At 33.5% G+C, this 19,436-nt stretch overlaps 4 protein-coding genes across 4 annotated transcripts; 1 reads left to right on the top strand and 3 right to left on the bottom strand.

Annotated features, from left to right (window-relative positions):
- The first annotated feature begins 1,343 nt into the window (after positions 1-1,343).
- On the top strand, positions 1,344-2,858 carry SEH (soluble epoxide hydrolase). The gene is made up of 3 exons (NM_128231.3): positions 1,344-1,926; positions 2,000-2,241; positions 2,313-2,858. The coding sequence occupies exons 1-3, from the start codon at positions 1,450-1,452 to the stop codon at positions 2,557-2,559; spliced, it is 966 nt and encodes a 321-aa protein (NP_180242.1). The 5' UTR covers positions 1,344-1,449; the 3' UTR covers positions 2,560-2,858.
- A 1,166-nt stretch (positions 2,859-4,024) lies between these two features.
- On the bottom strand, positions 4,025-7,409 carry AT2G26730 (Leucine-rich repeat protein kinase family protein). The gene is made up of 2 exons (NM_128230.3): positions 5,778-7,409; positions 4,025-5,088 (listed from the first exon to the last, which is right to left on the bottom strand). Exons 1-2 carry the CDS (start codon positions 7,084-7,086, stop codon positions 4,421-4,423), a joined length of 1,977 nt encoding a protein of 658 aa, NP_180241.1. The 5' UTR covers positions 7,087-7,409; the 3' UTR covers positions 4,025-4,420.
- Positions 7,410-10,304: 2,895 nt separating this feature from the next.
- AT2G26720 (Cupredoxin superfamily protein) lies at positions 10,305-10,925 on the bottom strand (the record flags this gene model as incomplete). Its single annotated transcript, NM_128229.1, has 1 exon — positions 10,305-10,925. One exon carries the CDS (start codon positions 10,923-10,925, stop codon positions 10,305-10,307), a length of 621 nt encoding a protein of 206 aa, NP_180240.1.
- Positions 10,926-11,885: 960 nt separating this feature from the next.
- Positions 11,886-15,244, bottom strand: BAS1 (Cytochrome P450 superfamily protein). Its single transcript, NM_128228.4, has 4 exons — positions 14,722-15,244; positions 13,490-13,955; positions 12,983-13,352; positions 11,886-12,734 (listed from the first exon to the last, which is right to left on the bottom strand). The coding sequence occupies exons 1-4, from the start codon at positions 15,005-15,007 to the stop codon at positions 12,294-12,296; spliced, it is 1,563 nt and encodes a 520-aa protein (NP_180239.1). The 5' UTR covers positions 15,008-15,244; the 3' UTR covers positions 11,886-12,293.
- Positions 15,245-19,436: the final 4,192 nt, after the last annotated feature.

Genomic DNA, 19,436 nt, shown 5'->3' with positions numbered 1-19,436 from the left:
TATATTTATAAGACTATCTAACTCTTAATTATTTTTAATAAATTTTAATCGATAATGTATATTAATTTAATCACAAAAATACAAATATAATAATAATAAAATATATGAAACAAAAATCGTGAGGCAGGATGTTGAATTTATTAAACAAATATATTATTAGAGTGTAGAAATTCTGTATATATGTAGAATTAATAGGTGGATAAGAGAAGATGAGTTAGAATGTTAATTTAAAGATTAAAAAGTAAGATTTTGGAAAAAATATGCATATTGCATATTCTAACCCACAACATTAGATAAGATTTAGGACAATTTTTGAGTAAACCTTCTTTTACTTTAAGCCAATCATTATGCATGTTGTACAAATTATAATTTCATTTAATTGTAAAATTTAAAATATAACCACTATTTATAAACTCAAACTGACATATAATTTTATTTAATTGTAAAATGTAAATCTTAACTACTCTTTTATAAACTCAAACTGACATATAATTTTGTTTAATTGTAAAATTTAAACTCTAATCTACTTTTTTAAACCCAAATAAACAAATAATTTTGTTTAATTGGAAATCTCAATTTTAATCACATTTTTTATAAATCCAAAACGACATATAATTTTTATTAATTTTAAAATCTAAATCTAATATTTATAATATAAACTCAAACTAACATATAATTTTGTTTAATTGTAAAGTCTAAATTCTATATATAATTAATCTAATTTAATTAAAATTTAAAATTATATAAATTTTGTTTTTATTATTATTATATGATATGATATAATGATTGGCTTAAATTAAAGGAGATGAATGCAAGAGTTAACCCAAATATTTTTCTTAGACTAATGTATATGAAAGACTCATCAACTTTGTATTCAAGAAATGCATTTATTGTGTGTCAATCCTCTAAAGATTCTTTCCATACTTACAAAAAGGAAACAAATAAGTCAATTTGGTTAATGATTTGCCAACTAAAGAAACACAGTTACTCCACGATTTAAAAAGTCAGATATTCTTAAATTTCAACACATCTCATGTATCTCCTTTTTAGCCTAAAAATTGCAGAAAAATGTTATATCATCTTTACTCGATTTAGAACGTTTCTATCCAAAATCTTTTGAATTTGATTCCACAAACAATAGAAAGTCTGAGAAAAGTTTACAACGCATCTTTTTAGTTTTGTGACATCAACCTTGCATAATTTTATAAATGTCAAGTCGTCAATTCATTCTCAATTCATTGCACTCGTACGGGGTTTGGATTTGACGCTAAATGCCATTGTGATATTGACTAAGAACAGCACACAATAGCAAAAGAAAAGAGAGAAAAAAAAAAAAAAAAAAAAAACTTTTAGAGATAAATGAGTAATTATATTAACACGTGTTGGTATCTATCTAGTATAAAAGATTAGTCACTCAAGCCTTGGCCACGACCACACAAAGTAATTACAATGGAACACAGAAAGGTAAGAGGGAACGGCATAGACATTCACGTAGCAATCCAAGGTCCCTCCGATGGTCCTATAGTCCTCCTCCTCCATGGTTTCCCTGAGCTTTGGTACTCATGGCGCCACCAGATCCCTGGACTCGCCGCTCGTGGCTACCGTGCCGTCGCTCCTGACCTACGTGGTTACGGTGACTCCGATGCTCCCGCTGAGATCTCTTCCTACACATGCTTCAACATCGTTGGTGACTTAATCGCCGTCATATCCGCCTTAACCGCCTCAGAGGATGAGAAGGTCTTTGTGGTTGGACATGATTGGGGAGCTCTCATCGCTTGGTATTTATGTCTCTTCCGACCAGATAGAGTCAAAGCTCTGGTCAACCTCAGTGTTCCGTTCTCTTTCCGGCCAACCGATCCATCGGTGAAGCCCGTTGATCGCATGCGTGCTTTCTACGGCGATGATTACTATATCTGCAGGTTTCAGGTTTGTTCTTTATAGTCTTGTAGATAATTACTTGAAGGAAAAGTTAGTTATTAGGTTAGATGGTTGAGTGTAGGAATTTGGAGATGTAGAAGCTGAGATTGCAGAGGTTGGAACAGAGAGAGTCATGAAGAGACTACTCACTTATAGAACTCCTGGACCGGTAATTATCCCGAAGGACAAAAGTTTTTGGGGATCCAAAGGCGAAACTATACCACTCCCGTCTTGGCTAACGGAGGAAGATGTTGCTTACTTCGTCAGCAAGTTTGAAGAGAAAGGCTTCTCTGGTCCAGTCAATTACTACCGTAACTTCAACAGGTAAGTTTGAACCAGACAAGTCTTGTCTCTATTGTTTAGGAAGAAGTGTTGAATGGGTCTTGTAATGGCAGGAACAATGAGTTGTTGGGTCCATGGGTGGGAAGCAAAATCCAGGTTCCTACAAAGTTTGTGATAGGGGAGCTTGATCTGGTCTACTATATGCCTGGTGTGAAGGAATATATACATGGTCCCCAGTTTAAGGAAGATGTGCCTTTGCTTGAAGAGCCTGTGGTCATGGAAGGAGTGGCTCACTTCATTAACCAAGAAAAGCCTCAGGAGATTCTCCAAATTATCCTTGATTTCATCTCCAAATTCTAATGTTGCTTTCCCTTAAATTACTCTTTTAATCAAGTTCCATAATAAGTTGAATTATGAGGATATACATCCTCATGTATGGTTGTATCATCCTATAACCTATATAATCTATGTATGGATGCGTGCATATTATTTGACATTCTTTTAAGTTATAATAATGTAATGTGACTCATGTGATTGTTTAGTAGCTGTTGATAAAACTATTGTGCTATACGGCCATCTCTACAGCTCAGAGATTCTTTACACAACAGTAAGTGTTAGGAAAAAAAATTCACTCTTTTTTTTTTTTTTTTACTGTAGAATAAACAAAATGTAACATTAACAAAATAAAAATGTAGAACTTGTACATGGAAACAGAAAAGGAGAAGATGAGAGCATCAACATCTATTCTCTCAACTTGGGTGTCTTGATTTAAGTGTAAACACAATTTTAAGCGTGAACGCAAATCCTATTCCTAATATTTAATGGAAGAGTATTTCAATTAGACCAATCATAAACAGAAAGTGTGAGAAGAGTCCCTTGTTCGTCTCTCAAACCGAAAATTGTTTCTTTCACTTTCTCCTCATTTTTCTATTAGATGCTGTAGGATAAGAGTAATAATACACGGTTGGAGTAAAGTTTTATCAAACACTGGTGTACGGAGGATTGAATACTTGTGGCTGCTTTTCTAGTTTATTATATTTTCTATCTTCTTCTCTTCTCCTCCTAACCTGTTACTCTTCTTTATGAACGGTTTCTTGTTGAAAGAAACGAATTTTTATTTTTGATGATACAAACTTTATCGTCACTTAATTTCCACAACAACTATACCAAAGCTTTAAACACCTACTTTATCAGATAAATGGTGTTTCTATGCATATTTTGGTATTATGTATCCGGTGCATGCAAAATGTAAGCAAATAATTATATAAGAAAATCTCACGTAATGATACTTAGAATAGAATTCACTATACTAAAATTCAATTAATTTGTAAATTTGTTATATTTTGGTTACATTTTACTAGTTATATGTGTGCGTTTTTTTGGAAGCATTTGTTACGAAATCTTTGAGCATTTTTGTGATATTTTTTGCATCTTTATTTAATAATCCAAATGCAGACCACCAACTAAATATGAAAGTTTTATAATTATTAACAGCTTAATGTTTGAAATAATCATATTCATAATGACTTACTAGCAAGCTTTCAAAAGTGGAAACTGTTTTTGGCTTTGGTCTTGTATCTAATTGCAAATGTAAAAAACTCACTTTCAATTGGAAAATATTGTATGATGAAAAGTAGCAAATCTAATCTAATGACTCATATGACTGATTAGTCGCTTGATATGTTCAAATAAGACGACCCGGATCTCTTTCTTTCTATTTCTACTACTATATGACACATATATATACTTCCTACATGCAAGTTATTATTTTTAAATCATTTTACGTCGATAATAATGTAAACTAATAAAGTAACATCTGTTTTAGTTTTTGGTAAAAAAAAAAAGATCATCTATTCAAACAGCTGAAGAATTAGTGACTATGCATAAAACCCAAAAGAGTGAGTTTCTTGGAAGTGTTTTAGACTGAATTTTGATTTAAACCTGTAAATTGTAAACACCAAATACAAATAAAAGAAAAAATAATAACCACTAGAATATCTCGAAGACTGAAAAAAAAATAGATGGGAGATGCCATCTTGTAGAAGTTGGTCCAAATGCAGAGATGGTCCAGTCTTTTTTGCTTTACCTTCACACCTAACAAAGACCTCACACACTTATCTCATCCCTTTCTTTATCTCCTTTTGAGGAGAAAAAAAAAAAGGTGAACACAAACAAGAAAAACTTTAAAGCTGCTTTCTTCTTAATCAATTCCATTCATTTGCTAAGGTGTGACTGATCGTGGTGGCGTCCTTGATTCTCCTGGAGGAGTCTGACCTTCTGATCCCTTTGACGGGTCATCAGACGATTGTCTTAACCCGTCATCGGTTGTCTCACTTCTGTTGACATCTTCGATCATTCTTAGTACTTCTTGCATTACTGGTCGTTGATCAGGAACCGTTGATACACAAGCCATTGCGATTTGAAGAAGCTGAACCATCTCTTCCTCTATGTTGTGGTACCTCATCAGCTCAACGTCAAATACTTCAGCAGTCCATTCTTCTCGAACCACGGAGAGTACCCACCGAGGTAGATCAATACCTTCTTCCCCAAGTGATGCCTGGTTTGGTGATTTTCCTGTTAACAGTTCAAGAAGCAACACCCCGAAACTGTACACATCCGATTTAAAAGTTACTTTCCGTGTCTCGAGAACTTCAGGAGCATGATAACCCGCCAAACGGTTTGGTGGACTCGAGTTACTGAACAGTTGATTCAGTCCATAATCAGAGACGCAAGTGTCTTGGTTTGGGTGTAGGAGGATGTTTGAAGCTTTAATGTTTCCATGTACCAATTTGGCTGAAACGTGAAGATGCGCCAAACCTCTCGCTGCAGTTATCGCTATTCTCATACGGTTATCCCAATCTAACGGAGTTCGCCCTGATCCACGGCTCCCTAAAACAAACACAAACCTATTAGCCAGATATTGCAAGTTAACTTCAAAATGTAAACACAGTTTCAAAAGACCAAAATGTTCATAGTACTAGCTTAACATTATAATTCCCATCATAACTTAGGTTAAAGCTTTAAATTGTAAATACATTTTCAGTAAATTAAAATATTCATATTCTAAAGGTTCTTTAGTTCCATCACTCATTTAGACAAAAGTTTACTTCAAGGAAAAGAGTTTAAGATATGATGATGAGAAAAGCCCATGTGGAAGAGTCTTTTTCTTTTCCTTTATTCCAATCTTTAAAGAGTGAGAGAGAAGCAAAATTATGAAATAAATTATTATGACACTAACCAGACAGACACATAACAATGTCGGCAACACACTTTTCTCTTTTAATAATTGCATAACAACTCCAGCTATAACTACCACAATTCAACAAAAATAAAATATCTAAAGAATGTGATGCAGTCTAATAAGAATGTTTTTCTTGCCAGCAAAGCAAAATCACACAAGTATCCATTAGAAAAATATTATCAAATCATCACTCCCTAATCTCACTAAGGTTCCAAATCTTAACCATAACCATAACCATAAGAACTCAAAACCTAACCAAGATTCTACACAATGTATCTAACTAATAGTGTAGTAACAATGAAATTGAGCAAAATTGAGTAAGATAATAGATGCTAACCGTGGAGAAGAGCAGATAAGCTTCCGGTAGGCATGAAATCGAAAACGAGAAGTTTCTCATCTTTAGAGTAGTAATAAGCTCTTAATGGAATAACATTTGGATGTTTGATTTTACCAACAACTTCCATTTGTGTTTCGAACTCTTTCTTAGACGCCATTACATCTTTAAGCCGCTTAACAACAACCGTGGTACCTTCCTCTAACACCGCCTTATACGATGTTCCAACACTTCCTTTACCTAAAACCTCAGCAGAAGCTCTAAGCAAATCTTCCAAATCAAAACTATACACTCCTCCTTCAGTGAAAACAAGCTTATTCCTCTCTGTTTCACCTCCCATACCCGATGATGTCCCCGTTACTTCCTCTTTCGAGGACGAAGCACCCGGTGGAAGATCCACATTCCTTGTAGCTACTCCCGCCGGTTTCGGCTGCTTCGTCCTCGCCTCATTACTTCCTCTTCTTTTTCTTAAACACAAGAACAAAAGCAGAGCTAGCAAAAGAAGCGCAACGAGCGCGCTAGCGACGATTATCGCGACAATCGCAGCTTTCGAAAGCTTTGATTTCTTGCTGGATAAACGATTAGAAGGATTAATCAACGACGGAGACGGCGAGGGAGACACAAAAAACGATTTACAAGGCTTTAACGGACCACCACAGAGATCTACATTTCCAGTAAACGATTCAGCTGAGAATCTTGATAATGAAGACGGAATCGAACCGTTTAGATTGTTGTTAGAGACATTGAAATCGACTAAACCGAGACTAATACTAGGAAGATTCCCTGAGAAACCATTGTTACCGAGAAACAAACCAGTCAAGTGAGTGAGATTATTGACTGAGAAAGGTATCGAACCAGTGAAGTTGTTAGATGAGATATCAAGACGAATCAAGTTGTTTAACTGAGTAAAACTCGTCGGAAACTCGCCGGAGAATTCGTTGTGTTGAAGATATAAGCTTCGCAGATGAGTAAGATTTGAGAAATCTGAAGGGATCTGACCAGAGAGACGATTAGAACGAAGACTGAGAACTCGGAGCTCAGTGAGTCGACCTAAGGAGCCTGATGGGATCTGACCGACTAAACCGGTTCCTGGTAACCGGAGAGAGTGGATTGAAGATTGGTTTGAGTTGCATTCGACTCCGACCCAGTTACAAGCTGAGTCTGACTCGTTCCATTGAAGACGATTCTCGTGAGGTATTTGTTGAAGGAAAGTGAGGAGTGCTTGTTTTTCTGCGGTTGATTCCGAGTTGACTCGCTGAGTCAGTAGCAATATCGAGAATAGAGAATTCAAAACCCATGAAATTGACGCCATATTTGGGGGGGTTTTTTTTTTTGGAGAAAGAGAAAAAAAAAACGAAGCTTTTTTGCTTCTTTCTAGTTTTGTCTGTTTTATTACAAGAAGTGGGTTTGCTGAAAACCAGAAGTGGTTTTCCGACAAGAACCCATTTTTGGTTTTTCTGAACTTGGAGAGAGAAGTGTGTGTGTGTGAGTCAATGTGTGTGGAGGTGTGGGATCGTGAAGTCTTTAATGAAGGAGAAGGAGAACGAACGAATCAAATCTATCACGAGGGACAAATATGTTAAACCAAAATATTATTTTTCTTTTATTGGCTCAGACAAAAATATACTATTAAAAGTAAAGTTTCTTTCTTTTTTTCTTTTTTCCATGAAAAAAGCTATTAATATTTCTTTTTCCACATTAAAGCTATTAATACGTAGCTGGAAACAATTGAATTTTCATGCTTTGATGATATTTGTTGAATTTAAAGTTTGATTATTATCTTCGAAGAGACAGTACATTTGAATAGATATCCAAATTAATTTATTTTATTATTTAAATTGCTACTGAATTATGGCATTAGGATTTAAGTAATTGAAATTGACATAATAAAATCCAGCTGACGCAAAAAATAATTACATATGTTTAGCGTATTGATCTTTAATTACGATTACCTAAACCATTTAACCTCTTGGATAACTATAAGAAAATAAACATTTATGGTGTATTCTCCACATATTTGAACAAAATGCTATTTCCTAAACCTAAATCATCCACATTTGTTATATCATAATTTCCTATCTTTGTTTTTTTTACTTGCTCTCCACAATATTCTGAAATAACCTTAACCATAAACATAGATTAAATATCAATCTTTACAAGACTTTTAGAGACTCATCAAGCAAATATTTATCTGGTGGGCTTTGCAAACTTCCGCCCAATAAGGTGTTCAAAGCCCAGTTACAAAAGTTTTGACCCAAGCCTTATTCAGCAAATATTCAGGTCAGGCCTAAACTCTTCCCTACCCAATTTTAGACAATCGTTGTATTGTTTCATGAAACCAATTGAACAAATACATCAATTGGGACATAATGCACTATGTTTCTTGTTGGGTATAAGAATTTTTTGAGAACCATGCCATTAGTTACAACTAGGGATATGATTCATGATACCGAAAGTTTGACCAAACTAAATTACATACGATTTCTATATGAAGATGCAGAGTGAATCAATCAGCTGATGGTGATCAGATCGTTGATGGATTTCAGGACGCTGCATCAGGTTTCATCAGACGCTTGATGTGCAGACATGGATGCGAGAGCAAACGTGGCAAGCTAAGGCGAATGATGTGAAGAGCCAAGGATGGAAGTTAACTTGGAGAGGTGTCAAAGACAAGGTTCATCGAGAAAATATAGAAGATATTATATCGAAGAATAAAGAAAGGAATAGGCTTGGAAACAAGGAAGATTCCATATCAAGAGATTCTCGGAGATCCTAAGGTTAGGGTTCTGGGGAATTGATATAAATATTCTAGAGCAGAGGGTGAGCCGCTTTGAGCACTCTGGGATATTTTTCGATACTAAGTAAAAACTTCAAAGCCGTGCAAAAGCTTGAAGGTGAGTGTGTAGTTCTCTTCGTCTTCACGGGTTAGTGATAAAAAACAGAGAAGAGAATTAGAGCTTAGTTATTCTTAGTCGGGGTTGATCTTTTGGGTAGATTAGATCAAGTAAGAACTGAGATAATACTTGTAACAAAAGTTTATTATCAATAAGAATAAGTCTTTTAAACAGCTCTTTGTGTTGTGGTAGTCTCTATACCTTTTACTATATGGTTTCAGTTTTTGTAAAACCAAAAAACCATAAAATCTGAACCAACCCTAAACCAAAAAACAGTTTGCCTACCCGTAGGTTACTTATTATTATGATCTTTTACTTGTACAAGAAATTGTTGATCATAAACGTTTGTGAAATGGAGACTCTTTATGTCAACAATTAGCGAACAAAAAGATTGATTTTGAACACAGATATGAGATGTTTGTATTCTCATTCATAAATAAATTATGTTTGATGTTTTCAATTCATTTTGGTTGATTATTCTTCTTTTCTGTAGTGATGAAAGGTTACCTTTTACTTTGTGGGATCAATTACTACCGAGCATATTTTCAATGCCTCTGAACAAGCTAGTGATGAGATGGTTATTTGTTTGGCGAGATTTGCTAGCATCAAGATTTACAAAGGTATTTAGATTCTACTTCCAAACAATCTATAATTATATAATTATCTATCGGTTCAGTTCGGTTATTAACTGATAGTGTGACTGAGATCCATTCGGATACTTAGTTGTATCCATAACCCAACCGGACCCTTTTTTTAGTTTGGTTTGGTTTGGTTCGGTTTGGTTCAGTTTTGTTTTTTTGTCCAAGGCTAGCCGAACCAATGGCTACACCATAATGTCAGACCACTTCTACATTAATTTTAGACCCAAATTTGATTTGACTCTGGCCCATACATGGCCCATTTGGATTTATATTGTTTTAGGACCATATGTTGGATTTGTAAAGACCTAGTTCACATCTTTTTTCGTATCCAAAACTTCGTTTAATTTTTGCTATAAAAATTGACGAGTCTAATCTTTAATGCCGAACCAAAGGATATACCAGAATGCCAGACCACTTCCACATATAAATTTTAGGCCCAAATTCGATTTGACTCCGGACATGGCCCATTTGGATATATATTGTTTCCAATATGCTCGAATTTTAAAGACCTCTTTCACATATTTTTCCTATCCAAAACTTTGTTTTTGCTATATAAAAATTGACGAGTCTAATCTTTTAACTCTACATTGTTTTTTTTCATGAACCCCTATCTCTATATTTATTGATTTAAACATGTTACATTATCTTTCTTTCTAACGATATGTGTGAGTAGTTATTGAATTTGGGGTTCAAGACCAAGTTTTTAAAATGAGGAATGAAATATTATGTTAATTTAAGGATTTATAATTTAGTTTCTTCATCTATGTTGCTGCTAGAACTTGATTACCTTCATACTTTGTATATTTTACAGATTTTAAGGCACTAAAAAGTTTGATAGAATACCAAAATAAAATCTGGAAGATTTCCCTAACATTTATTTTTGTAGTAGTTTTTAGCTATTGAAAATATGATATACATAAAGATCGTTTCATAAAGTTTTTCTTACGTTGAAGTAATCAAAAACTACACAACGAAAAAAAAAAAACTACGAACTATCAAACTAAGATAAAAAATAAAATAAAAAATGTGCATAAATCTATCAAAGTAAGATCAAAAGAGAAAGTAAAGATAAAGTCTGCTGAAGCTGCGCTATGTGAAGCTGGTGTTGGTCCCATCTGATACTGTGGAGCATTATTAACGGGTGGATCAACCAATGGGGACGGTGAAGGAGACGAAGAAGAGCTTTGTGATCGGACCGGTCCAGGAACCGGAACAGCGACGTGACCCAATGAGGCCGGTAAGACATGGATTTGAAGCTTTTGTCCCTTCTTGCAGTGTCCAGGAACTCCGCATATGAAGTGTTGGAGTCCCGGTTTGGTTAGACTGATTGAGTCAGACCCGGTCTTGTATCTCCTTAGCGGTTTAGACGATTCACACATCTCGAAATCATTGTGAGTGACTTCCGTGACGTCGTGGTAATCTTTGTTGTATGCGAAGACCAGAGTGTCTCCGACTTGAAAAACTCTTGAAGAAGCCCAAGCCTCATAATCGCCTCCAATCATCGTCCATCCTTTCGTGTTGCCGACTTTGTGAACGGTTCCTCCAACGGCAACTCCAAAAAGAGTCACAAAAATCAGCAAAGAAGTGAAAAAGATGTTGTTCTTAATCAAAGCCATGATCGTGTTTTTGGTTCTTAACTTTGGAACAGGAGAAAGAAGTTTTGAGAGAGATTAATTATTTATGGAAGTAGTGAGATCGTTTGTGAAAAATTTAAAGAGGGGCTACAAGTGTTTATATAGAGCCGAGGGTTTGTATGAGATAAACCCTTTCCTTTTGGGATTTGGAGTTTTGGATAAATCCTAGTGTCTTTTTTCTTTTTTTTTTTTTTGTTATAATCTTAGTGTCTATTAATGTTTAGTTTAAGTATTTATTTTTTGATAAAGTCGGTTGGGTACTATTTTTTTTCCTTTTTTCCCATATTTTTGACTACGTCTAATATGAATTTTCTATTTTTTCGCAACAAATATTTTTCTTTAAATTTTGGTATAATTTGATGGTTATGTAACTTATGTTCTAGTTATGTCAAATACTTCATATAATAAAATGAATCTGGCAAACACTTGTATAATCTTTTTCTTTTAATAATTGTTTTGTAGTTTAAAACTAAAGCATTGGCAAAAAAATAAAAGAAATCTTATAGTAAAAGAAGGAAGTGCATTGCAGTGATATTTTTGGCGAGAGGCAGACATGTGGAGATCGTGTGAAGTTTGTCAAAGATAGGCTAATTGCATGTATACTTGTAACCGATGCCAGAGCATGAAAGTTTTCGCTTGACACTCGTACTCTAGCTAAGAAATGAGCTCTACGTCGGTCTTTTGTTAGCATCGAGTGTCAAAAACATGCACACTATGTAAGTCCATCACGCCTACATGAATGATACCATTTAGATGCAATTTATTTTAGTATATAATAGGCGTTCATCTAATGATTATTTCATTTAATGATAATGATATATCTACCATGATAGGTTCAAGATATATATTTTAACGTTTTTACATCAATTAGTTAAGTTTTAGCAAGCATAACAAAAATTAAGTTTCTAAGAGAATTTAATTCGACTTAATCCATGAGGTAGAGACAACATGAAACGAAAAATGTGTAGAAATTACACCCATATATGTTACAATACATACAAAATACCAAATCGAAGCAAATTTTTAACATACTTGTTAGTGCTCTTTTTGATGTTAATCATGTTCCTACTCCTAGATTAAAATAGGAAGAAAAAAAAACAAACATCACTATCCCAAGCTTATAAAGCATAAGTAGCTGCGCGCATAACCGAAAACCCCAAATTGAAGCTGATAAAAATAAATTTTAGAGAAAAATGGAATGAAAAAAAAAACAATGGTTTGAAAGTTAAAACTATATATTTATGAAAGTTAAAAAAAAAAAAGACAACAAAAAGAGCATGTCAGTTATGAAAGCTTGAGACATTTTTCTTCCAAGTCCGGAACAAATTTTTGACCGTTGAAGATCTTTCATCAATCCTCATGATTGGTCAATCTCCGGAAGGTGATTGGTGCACCATGTTGAGGATAAAGCAACATAAGGACGGTAGGTGCATGCTGATAAGTAGGAGCCAAGTGAAAGGTGAAGCGTTGGATCATTACAGCGAGTGTCAATTTGGCCTGAAGTATAGCAAGATTCTGACCAATGCATGTACGAACTCCGAGGCCAAACGGTATGAAGCCAACGGGGTGTTTGGCAGCACGCGGCACTCCATCCGCAAACCGAGCTGGATTGAATTCGTTCACGTCATTACCCCAAATGGCTTGGTCATGATGGACCGCTATGATTGGGATTAGAAGCTCCGTGCCACATGGGATTTTGTACCCTCCTAGCTTCACATCCGATTTAGCGCGTCGAATCGTAGCTACTATTGGTGGATACAACCTTAAAGACTCGTTCAAGATCATACTCAACTGCAAATTTGAAAGAGGTAAAACAAACATCAACATATCTTCTATGTACATATACCCTTTTGCCCTTGAAACTTGCCTTGATATGGATGTAGAATTATAGCCATATAAAATTTATAGATTAGGCGACAAAAAGACCATAATTAACGGTAACGGAAACTGTCTATCAACAATTCGCCTTTTATCTGTAATTAATGATATATTTCCAAAATTGAAAGAAAACAAAGCAAAGACAGAAAGAGAAAGCGCACCGTTTTAAGCTTAACGACATGGTCCTTGGTAGGGACATCACGTGAGCCGCAGACCCTGAGGACCTCATCACGTGCTTTGGCCTGCCACTCCGGGTGCATGGATAGCAAGATGGTCGTCCACGTCAGCAGATTAGAAGTTGTCTGTTTCCCGGCGAAGAAAAAGCTTTTACACTCCTCCACAATGTCCTGAACCGTCACATTCTTTGCCTGAATCATTAATCCCAACAAATCCTTCGCCGCCGGCTCCTTACATTCTTCCCCTTCTCCATCTATAGCGTTTTGTCTCCGCCGCTCTATCAGCTTCAACAACGACTTCCTTATCTCCTTGTCTAACTTCCAAGACTTCAAATTCCCTCTTGTCGGAAAAAATCTATCAAGAAAATCAAAATTGATAAACTAACAAAACCAATATTACTTAGAGAAAAATAAATAAAAAATCGAAAAATCAAGAAAAGTTTAAAAATCGAAAACTAAAAATATTTTGAAAAGGGATTTTGAGTTTATTACCTATAGCCAGGAATGAAGACTTTTTGAAAAGCTTCAGCACAAAGAAGCATTTGTTGAGCTTGAAGTCGAAAAACTGCTCGACCATCTTCATAGCTACTTCCAAAAGCTGTTCTACTAATAACATCTTCAGTCAAAATCTGAAACCACTCATAGACATCTACCTCAACTTCACCGTTTTCTGATAACTTATCGGACCATTTATCCACCATATCAGTCACACTCTTCAACACAACTGGTACAAGCAACTTAAGATTCTCCATATGAAAAGTAGGGCTAATGATTTTTCGATGATGAGCCCATTTTTCACCTTTGAGACTAAGTAGTCCATCGCCTTCAAGTTGTTTAACCAAAGGGTGAGCTTCATTCTTCTCGTAGAACTCAGACTTAGAGAAGATCTCTCTGATCAAATCAGGATCGGCTACCGTTAACCGGAAAGTTGGACCGAACCAAACCAGAAATGTAGCACCTGAAAATTAAAATTGGTTTTGAAAATTAAAATTAGATGACAAAAGAAGCTGTAAAACAAGAACAGATCCTCAACTTGGGAACTTTGACAAAAAAGAGGGTATGGTCACTGCTGTTGCTATTAATGCACTAAGTGCTCTCTCATAATTTACCACATTGGTGCTATTTAATTCACTGCACAGCAACCAAAATTTTTCATTTTTTCGAATTTTGTTGTTTTTGTAATTAGACTAAAGAAAGAAGACAAGAGTTAACAGAGAGGAAAATGATGACTAAGCCCGTGAGGAAAGAGTGGGGAAGAAACAGAGCCTCCTTTTTTCACATCAAAGTACTGACATCATAATTTGATCATGACAAAACAAACACAGATAAAATAAAATAAATCTCTTTTTTTTTTTTATGTGTGTAATAAAACAAAATAAAATTGCTTTGCTTGACATGAAAACACACACTCTGTTACATTTCACAGAGAATCGGACCAAATCACAATGGTTCTATCTCCAAACCAAAAAAAACAATTTCCACTAACAAACTCAAAGTACATAATTATGAAAGCAAATCTCAAACAAAATCATGAAAAATAACAAAAAAAAAAAAAGACACAAGAGTTTGTGTTCTTTATATATACAAAAAGTTTTATGTTTCAACTTTTACAAAAGAGGTTTTCGAATAACAAAAATCTGACTGATTAGAAACAGAGTAAAACCATAAGAAGAGTCTGAATCTGAAAAATAAAAAAACAGAGGAAATTGAGAAAAAGAACTAACCGTAGATTTTTCTCCAGTGATGGTAAAAAGAGAGAACTCTAGGAAGAATATTGTGAGAGAAAGGCATAGGATGAGAAGAAGCTTTAAGCATCATTCCAACAAGTTCTTTAACATTTCCGATGAAGAAATGATAAGGAGGACCTCGAATTCCTTGTTTAGAGAAATGTTCTTCAATCTTTCTTGGTCTCCACCATAACAGAGACATACCCTTCACTATTACAAGACTTAAGATTACAGACAGAACAAGAACCTTTGGAATGAACCAGCTGCTACTTTCTTCCTCCATTGTCGGAACACCAACAAAGAAAAGAGAGAAAACACAAAAAGGAGAGCTAAAGTTTTCTTCTTTGGTCTCTTTTGAGTGCCGGAGAAAGAGGGAATGAGGTGTTAAAAAGGAGGATTTATTTCTTCTTTTTTTAATTCGTTTTTTTTTTTTTTTTCCTTTTTGTTTCTTTGCGAGTTTGGTTTCTTCTTATCTTGTTTCTTTTTGGATTATTTTGCTTGCTGGACTATTTGAGCTTTTATAGAGAGAGATCAAGAAAGAGATATAGAGAGAGAGAGAGAGAGGCAAGGCCAACGGCGTAGGGGCCGCCATTGGAGGACAGTGAAGGGTCAACGAATTGAGGTTTTTTTTTCAATTATAAAAATGATAATAATGCAAATTTGTTTCATCTTTCATATGATTGTGATACAAGTCTTTTTTTTTTTTTTTAATGAAAGTTGTCTCTAGTGAGTTTAATTTTTATTATTCATTCTTGTCGAATTCCACATCATTTTCTAGTAATACGTAATGATTTAAATAGCAGATGGCAAAATTTTATAGTTTTTTGTCCTTTACTCAGTTGTTGGTGCAACTGCTGAAATTAAATGTGTACTACTACTACTACTACCATGATGTATATGTATATATATATCTTGAGTTTATTATAATTTTCACAATGTAACGTATATGGTATAGAATGGATTTGTATTTTTTTTTGTTAATATGATATGTAGATATTTTCCCTGAAATAATCATGCATATCAGAATCAAATAAGAAAAGAAAAAATGAACATTTTAGCAAAAAAGAAATTGAAAAAGAAAAAGAAAATATACAGTAAACCCAATGCTTTTATCAATAATAATCGACCTGTCACAAAACCTATAGTGTATATACAAAATTGAAAGTTTAAAACGTAACGCTCATTTAGAAATAATATGATAAAATCTGTTATTTTAATAATTGTGCCATAATGAGATCCTGTATTGATATAAACAATTAAGTGGTTTAGCGTATTAAAACAGTCATTTAATTATAAAGATTTTTGAATAATTCGATTGGTTTGGTTAAACACTTAAACCCTTGATCTGTTTGATTTGAGGTACTAAGAACCTGAACACAATAATGACAATTTAATATTTTTGACAAAATAGTGACAATCAAATATTTATGATAAATGATAATACAACAAATCACACAAATAGTTTAATCGAATTCATTCCCTAATTACCAGCTTCTTACCAGAAAACGAAACTTCTATATACACTCCAAATATCAATTTACTTCTAAATATATTTTCGTTTGGAATACATTTTAGAGTTTAAATTTTACAATTATACGAGATTAAATGACGGTTTGGATTCACAAAAAAGAATTAGAATTTAGATTTTATAATTAGACGAGATTATATATTGTTTTGAATGGATAAAATAGTGGTTAGAACTTAGATTTGATAATTAAATGAGTTATTTTGTTATTTATTTATTTATTAGATGGTAGATTATGATTAGCTGAAATAAAAGGAGGTGAACAAAATAGTTCATCCTTAAACCATCTAAAGTGCCCCTAATTCTTCAAAATCAAATGAGGAACCTCTTTCATATTCCACACTTGAGGTAGTAGATGAAATTAAAACCGACTCTCAATTTATAGTTGTTCGTCTATTCTGATATACCTCGATTTTCTTCGATTTTAGGTATGATTTAGATATAGGTTTTAGAGTTTTTTTTTTTTTCTAGAGTTTTTTCTAGTTTTTTTCAGGTTTTTGCACTTTAGGGATACATTGAAAGTTTATGGAATATTCTGAAGCTAAATCGAAGAAATCAAGTTTGAAGGACAAATTCGGATTCTAACCAAGGCAAGAGTGTCGACCGTAACTCTCTTAGTGTCGATCAACACCGTTCACTGCCCAACAAGAAGTCTAATAGTTTGAAGTTTTGAAGTTTCCAGAAGTTACCACGGAAGATTTCCTTGATTGCATTATTAGTCAATACACGTTTTTTAAAACTTATATATAGATTTTTAAGGTCATTGTTTAAACTTAACATTTATAACTTTTATACATTTTTTGAAACTTTATTTTCTAAATTTCATCAAAGATTTCAAAATCATATAAAATGGAAGATATTTTCTAAACTCTATTCTTCTTTTAATTTTTTTATGCATTCTTATTGAAACATATTTTCTGTAAAAATATATACGAAAGTTTTATTTCTGTTTTAATTATTTTGATTTCTTTATGCAATCTTATTGAAACTTCTATGCAAGTGTGATTGTATAGACCAAATAATTCTTTGTCTTGTAACGTTATAAAAATTACTTAGTAAGAAAACTATCAAGATCATAAAAAGAGATACGAAGTGAGATGAGAATAGATATTATTTGCTACTATGGACGGTTTTGTAAACCAAGATTTTAAGGCATAATTGCAGGATACATATGAGATTAAAAAACTTAATTTTATTAGTCGAGGATAAAGAGACATTGAAAAAATAAACAAATAAAATATTACGTAATTAAATACTTATAAATTTCAACTACCCATGTGGGGTTTTGGCTTCTCCATAATAGAATGTTTCTAACTTATTTTAGTTAGATCTCTGATCCCGCCAATACAAAAGAAGTAATTATATATTTTTATTACTACTTTCACAATGTGGTCTATACATGCATGTAACCATATATGTATACAGATATATATTCTTTTTCAACCGATATGTAATATGTATATCTATATATTTATAATGTAAAGATAATAAACAAACACTGATGCTGTAAGAAAAACGAATAGTCATATGCAAATAATTTTCCACGTATAGTTCACAATCAAATCCACATTTCTCTAAAAGTTATTTTTCTTTCGTTTTTGTCATGAAAATGGGGACATACACTATACCCCCTCGTTGTAATGTTTTCTTAGAAACTAAAGAATTAATATAAACAGAAGAAAATTAATGTTGGGGACAATCTGTCCCTTGAAAATTATATAGAAAATAGACAGTGTTGATAAGTATACATGATATACATAACAAAAAAAAAAGGTATACATGATCTAAATATTTGCATGCCAACTCATTTACGTATGTTTCATTAAAAAAGAATTGGCCTTAATGAAGCCAAAGTTCGAGTGTGGGTGGTGATCTTAAGAGTCCGCAGGCCTAAACCGTTCTATATAGGAATTCGGGCCCGTGACCAGTTTATATATTTTATAAAAAGTAGATGGGTTAATCACATTGATCCGTTTAAGTATGTGAATTTAACATGTACGTTGGACTGAAACTAAATAGACTAACTCATTTAAAGTTTGCTTTTAACTCTTTTTTACCCTCTAAACGATGTTAGTTTTTAATTTTAGTTTTATACATGCATACACGTTTCTTTAAGTCTCACTGCTTGTCTCCGAGTTTCGTTGCCTCTGTCTCCGAACCTCGTCAGAGATTTTAGTGCACCACTAAACAAACCCCAGCTTTTCCCTTCTCCTTGAATCTCTCTCTCTCATCTAGGATATTGCCTCTCGTCTCTGCTAGAAGTTAGGTATAGTTTCTTCCTCATAATTCTCATTGGAAGTTTTAATCGTTTAGATCCTTTGGATTATGTTGATTTGTTCTAAAGCATACAAATTGATAAAATCATACATACAACGGCAAGCATGCAGCTTAAGCCTTTAGAAAAACCTCAAAAGTTTTTTTATCTTTAACTTTGTCCTTCGAAATTTCAGGGTTGTCCCTGTACGTATCAAGTGTATACGTGTTTTTTTTTATTACTATAAATATTTGTGACTTGCAAATCATTAAAAAACTTCATTTGCACAAAAATACGTAAAAATAAAGACCCAAACAAGCATTTGTTTTTCATGTTTTATTTTACATTAGGTCTGAGTCGAATAGTATATAGTTGCATTTATGTAACTCAATCTCTATTTTATTAAACTTGAACATAAACATAATCATTTCATTAAGAGTTTTGAAACACATGCTCATAGATTTTAAAATAAAACATTTTGGTTTTCTTTACGCTGTTTTTCCTCTCTTTGCATACCTGAATAATAATTTCTTTTTTAAAAAAATGGTTTCACCTCTTTTTTTACCTCGTTATTTGATGAGTGAGATCTTTTTGTGTACTTATAGACAAGATTTCTTGAAATTTGGAATAAAATAACAAGTCCTCTTTTCCACTAGAGTTCGCTTAAAGAACAAACTACTAGAATTTAGGATCATAATTCATGTCTTTAGAGTTTTATAATAGTGGACTTGATCATTAATGAATAAGGAATATCAAATCTTGTTTGTGTGTACTTACAATCTTCCCCTTCTCGCGAAAAAGCTTGTTTGTGTATTTGGCATGAAAAGGGATCACTAAGAATTTGATTATGAGTAAATATATTTTGATGAGTTTGGATAATTTTGTTAGAATATTTTCTCATTTTGCATAATATGCTCTATCTTGGCCTTTAAT

Source organism: Arabidopsis thaliana, chromosome 2 (assembly GCF_000001735.4).
Source record: "Arabidopsis thaliana chromosome 2, partial sequence".
NCBI lineage: Eukaryota > Viridiplantae > Streptophyta > Magnoliopsida > Brassicales > Brassicaceae > Arabidopsis > Arabidopsis thaliana.
Note: the sequence above shows the minus strand (reverse complement) of the source record. Positions and strands in the feature narration are given on the sequence as shown.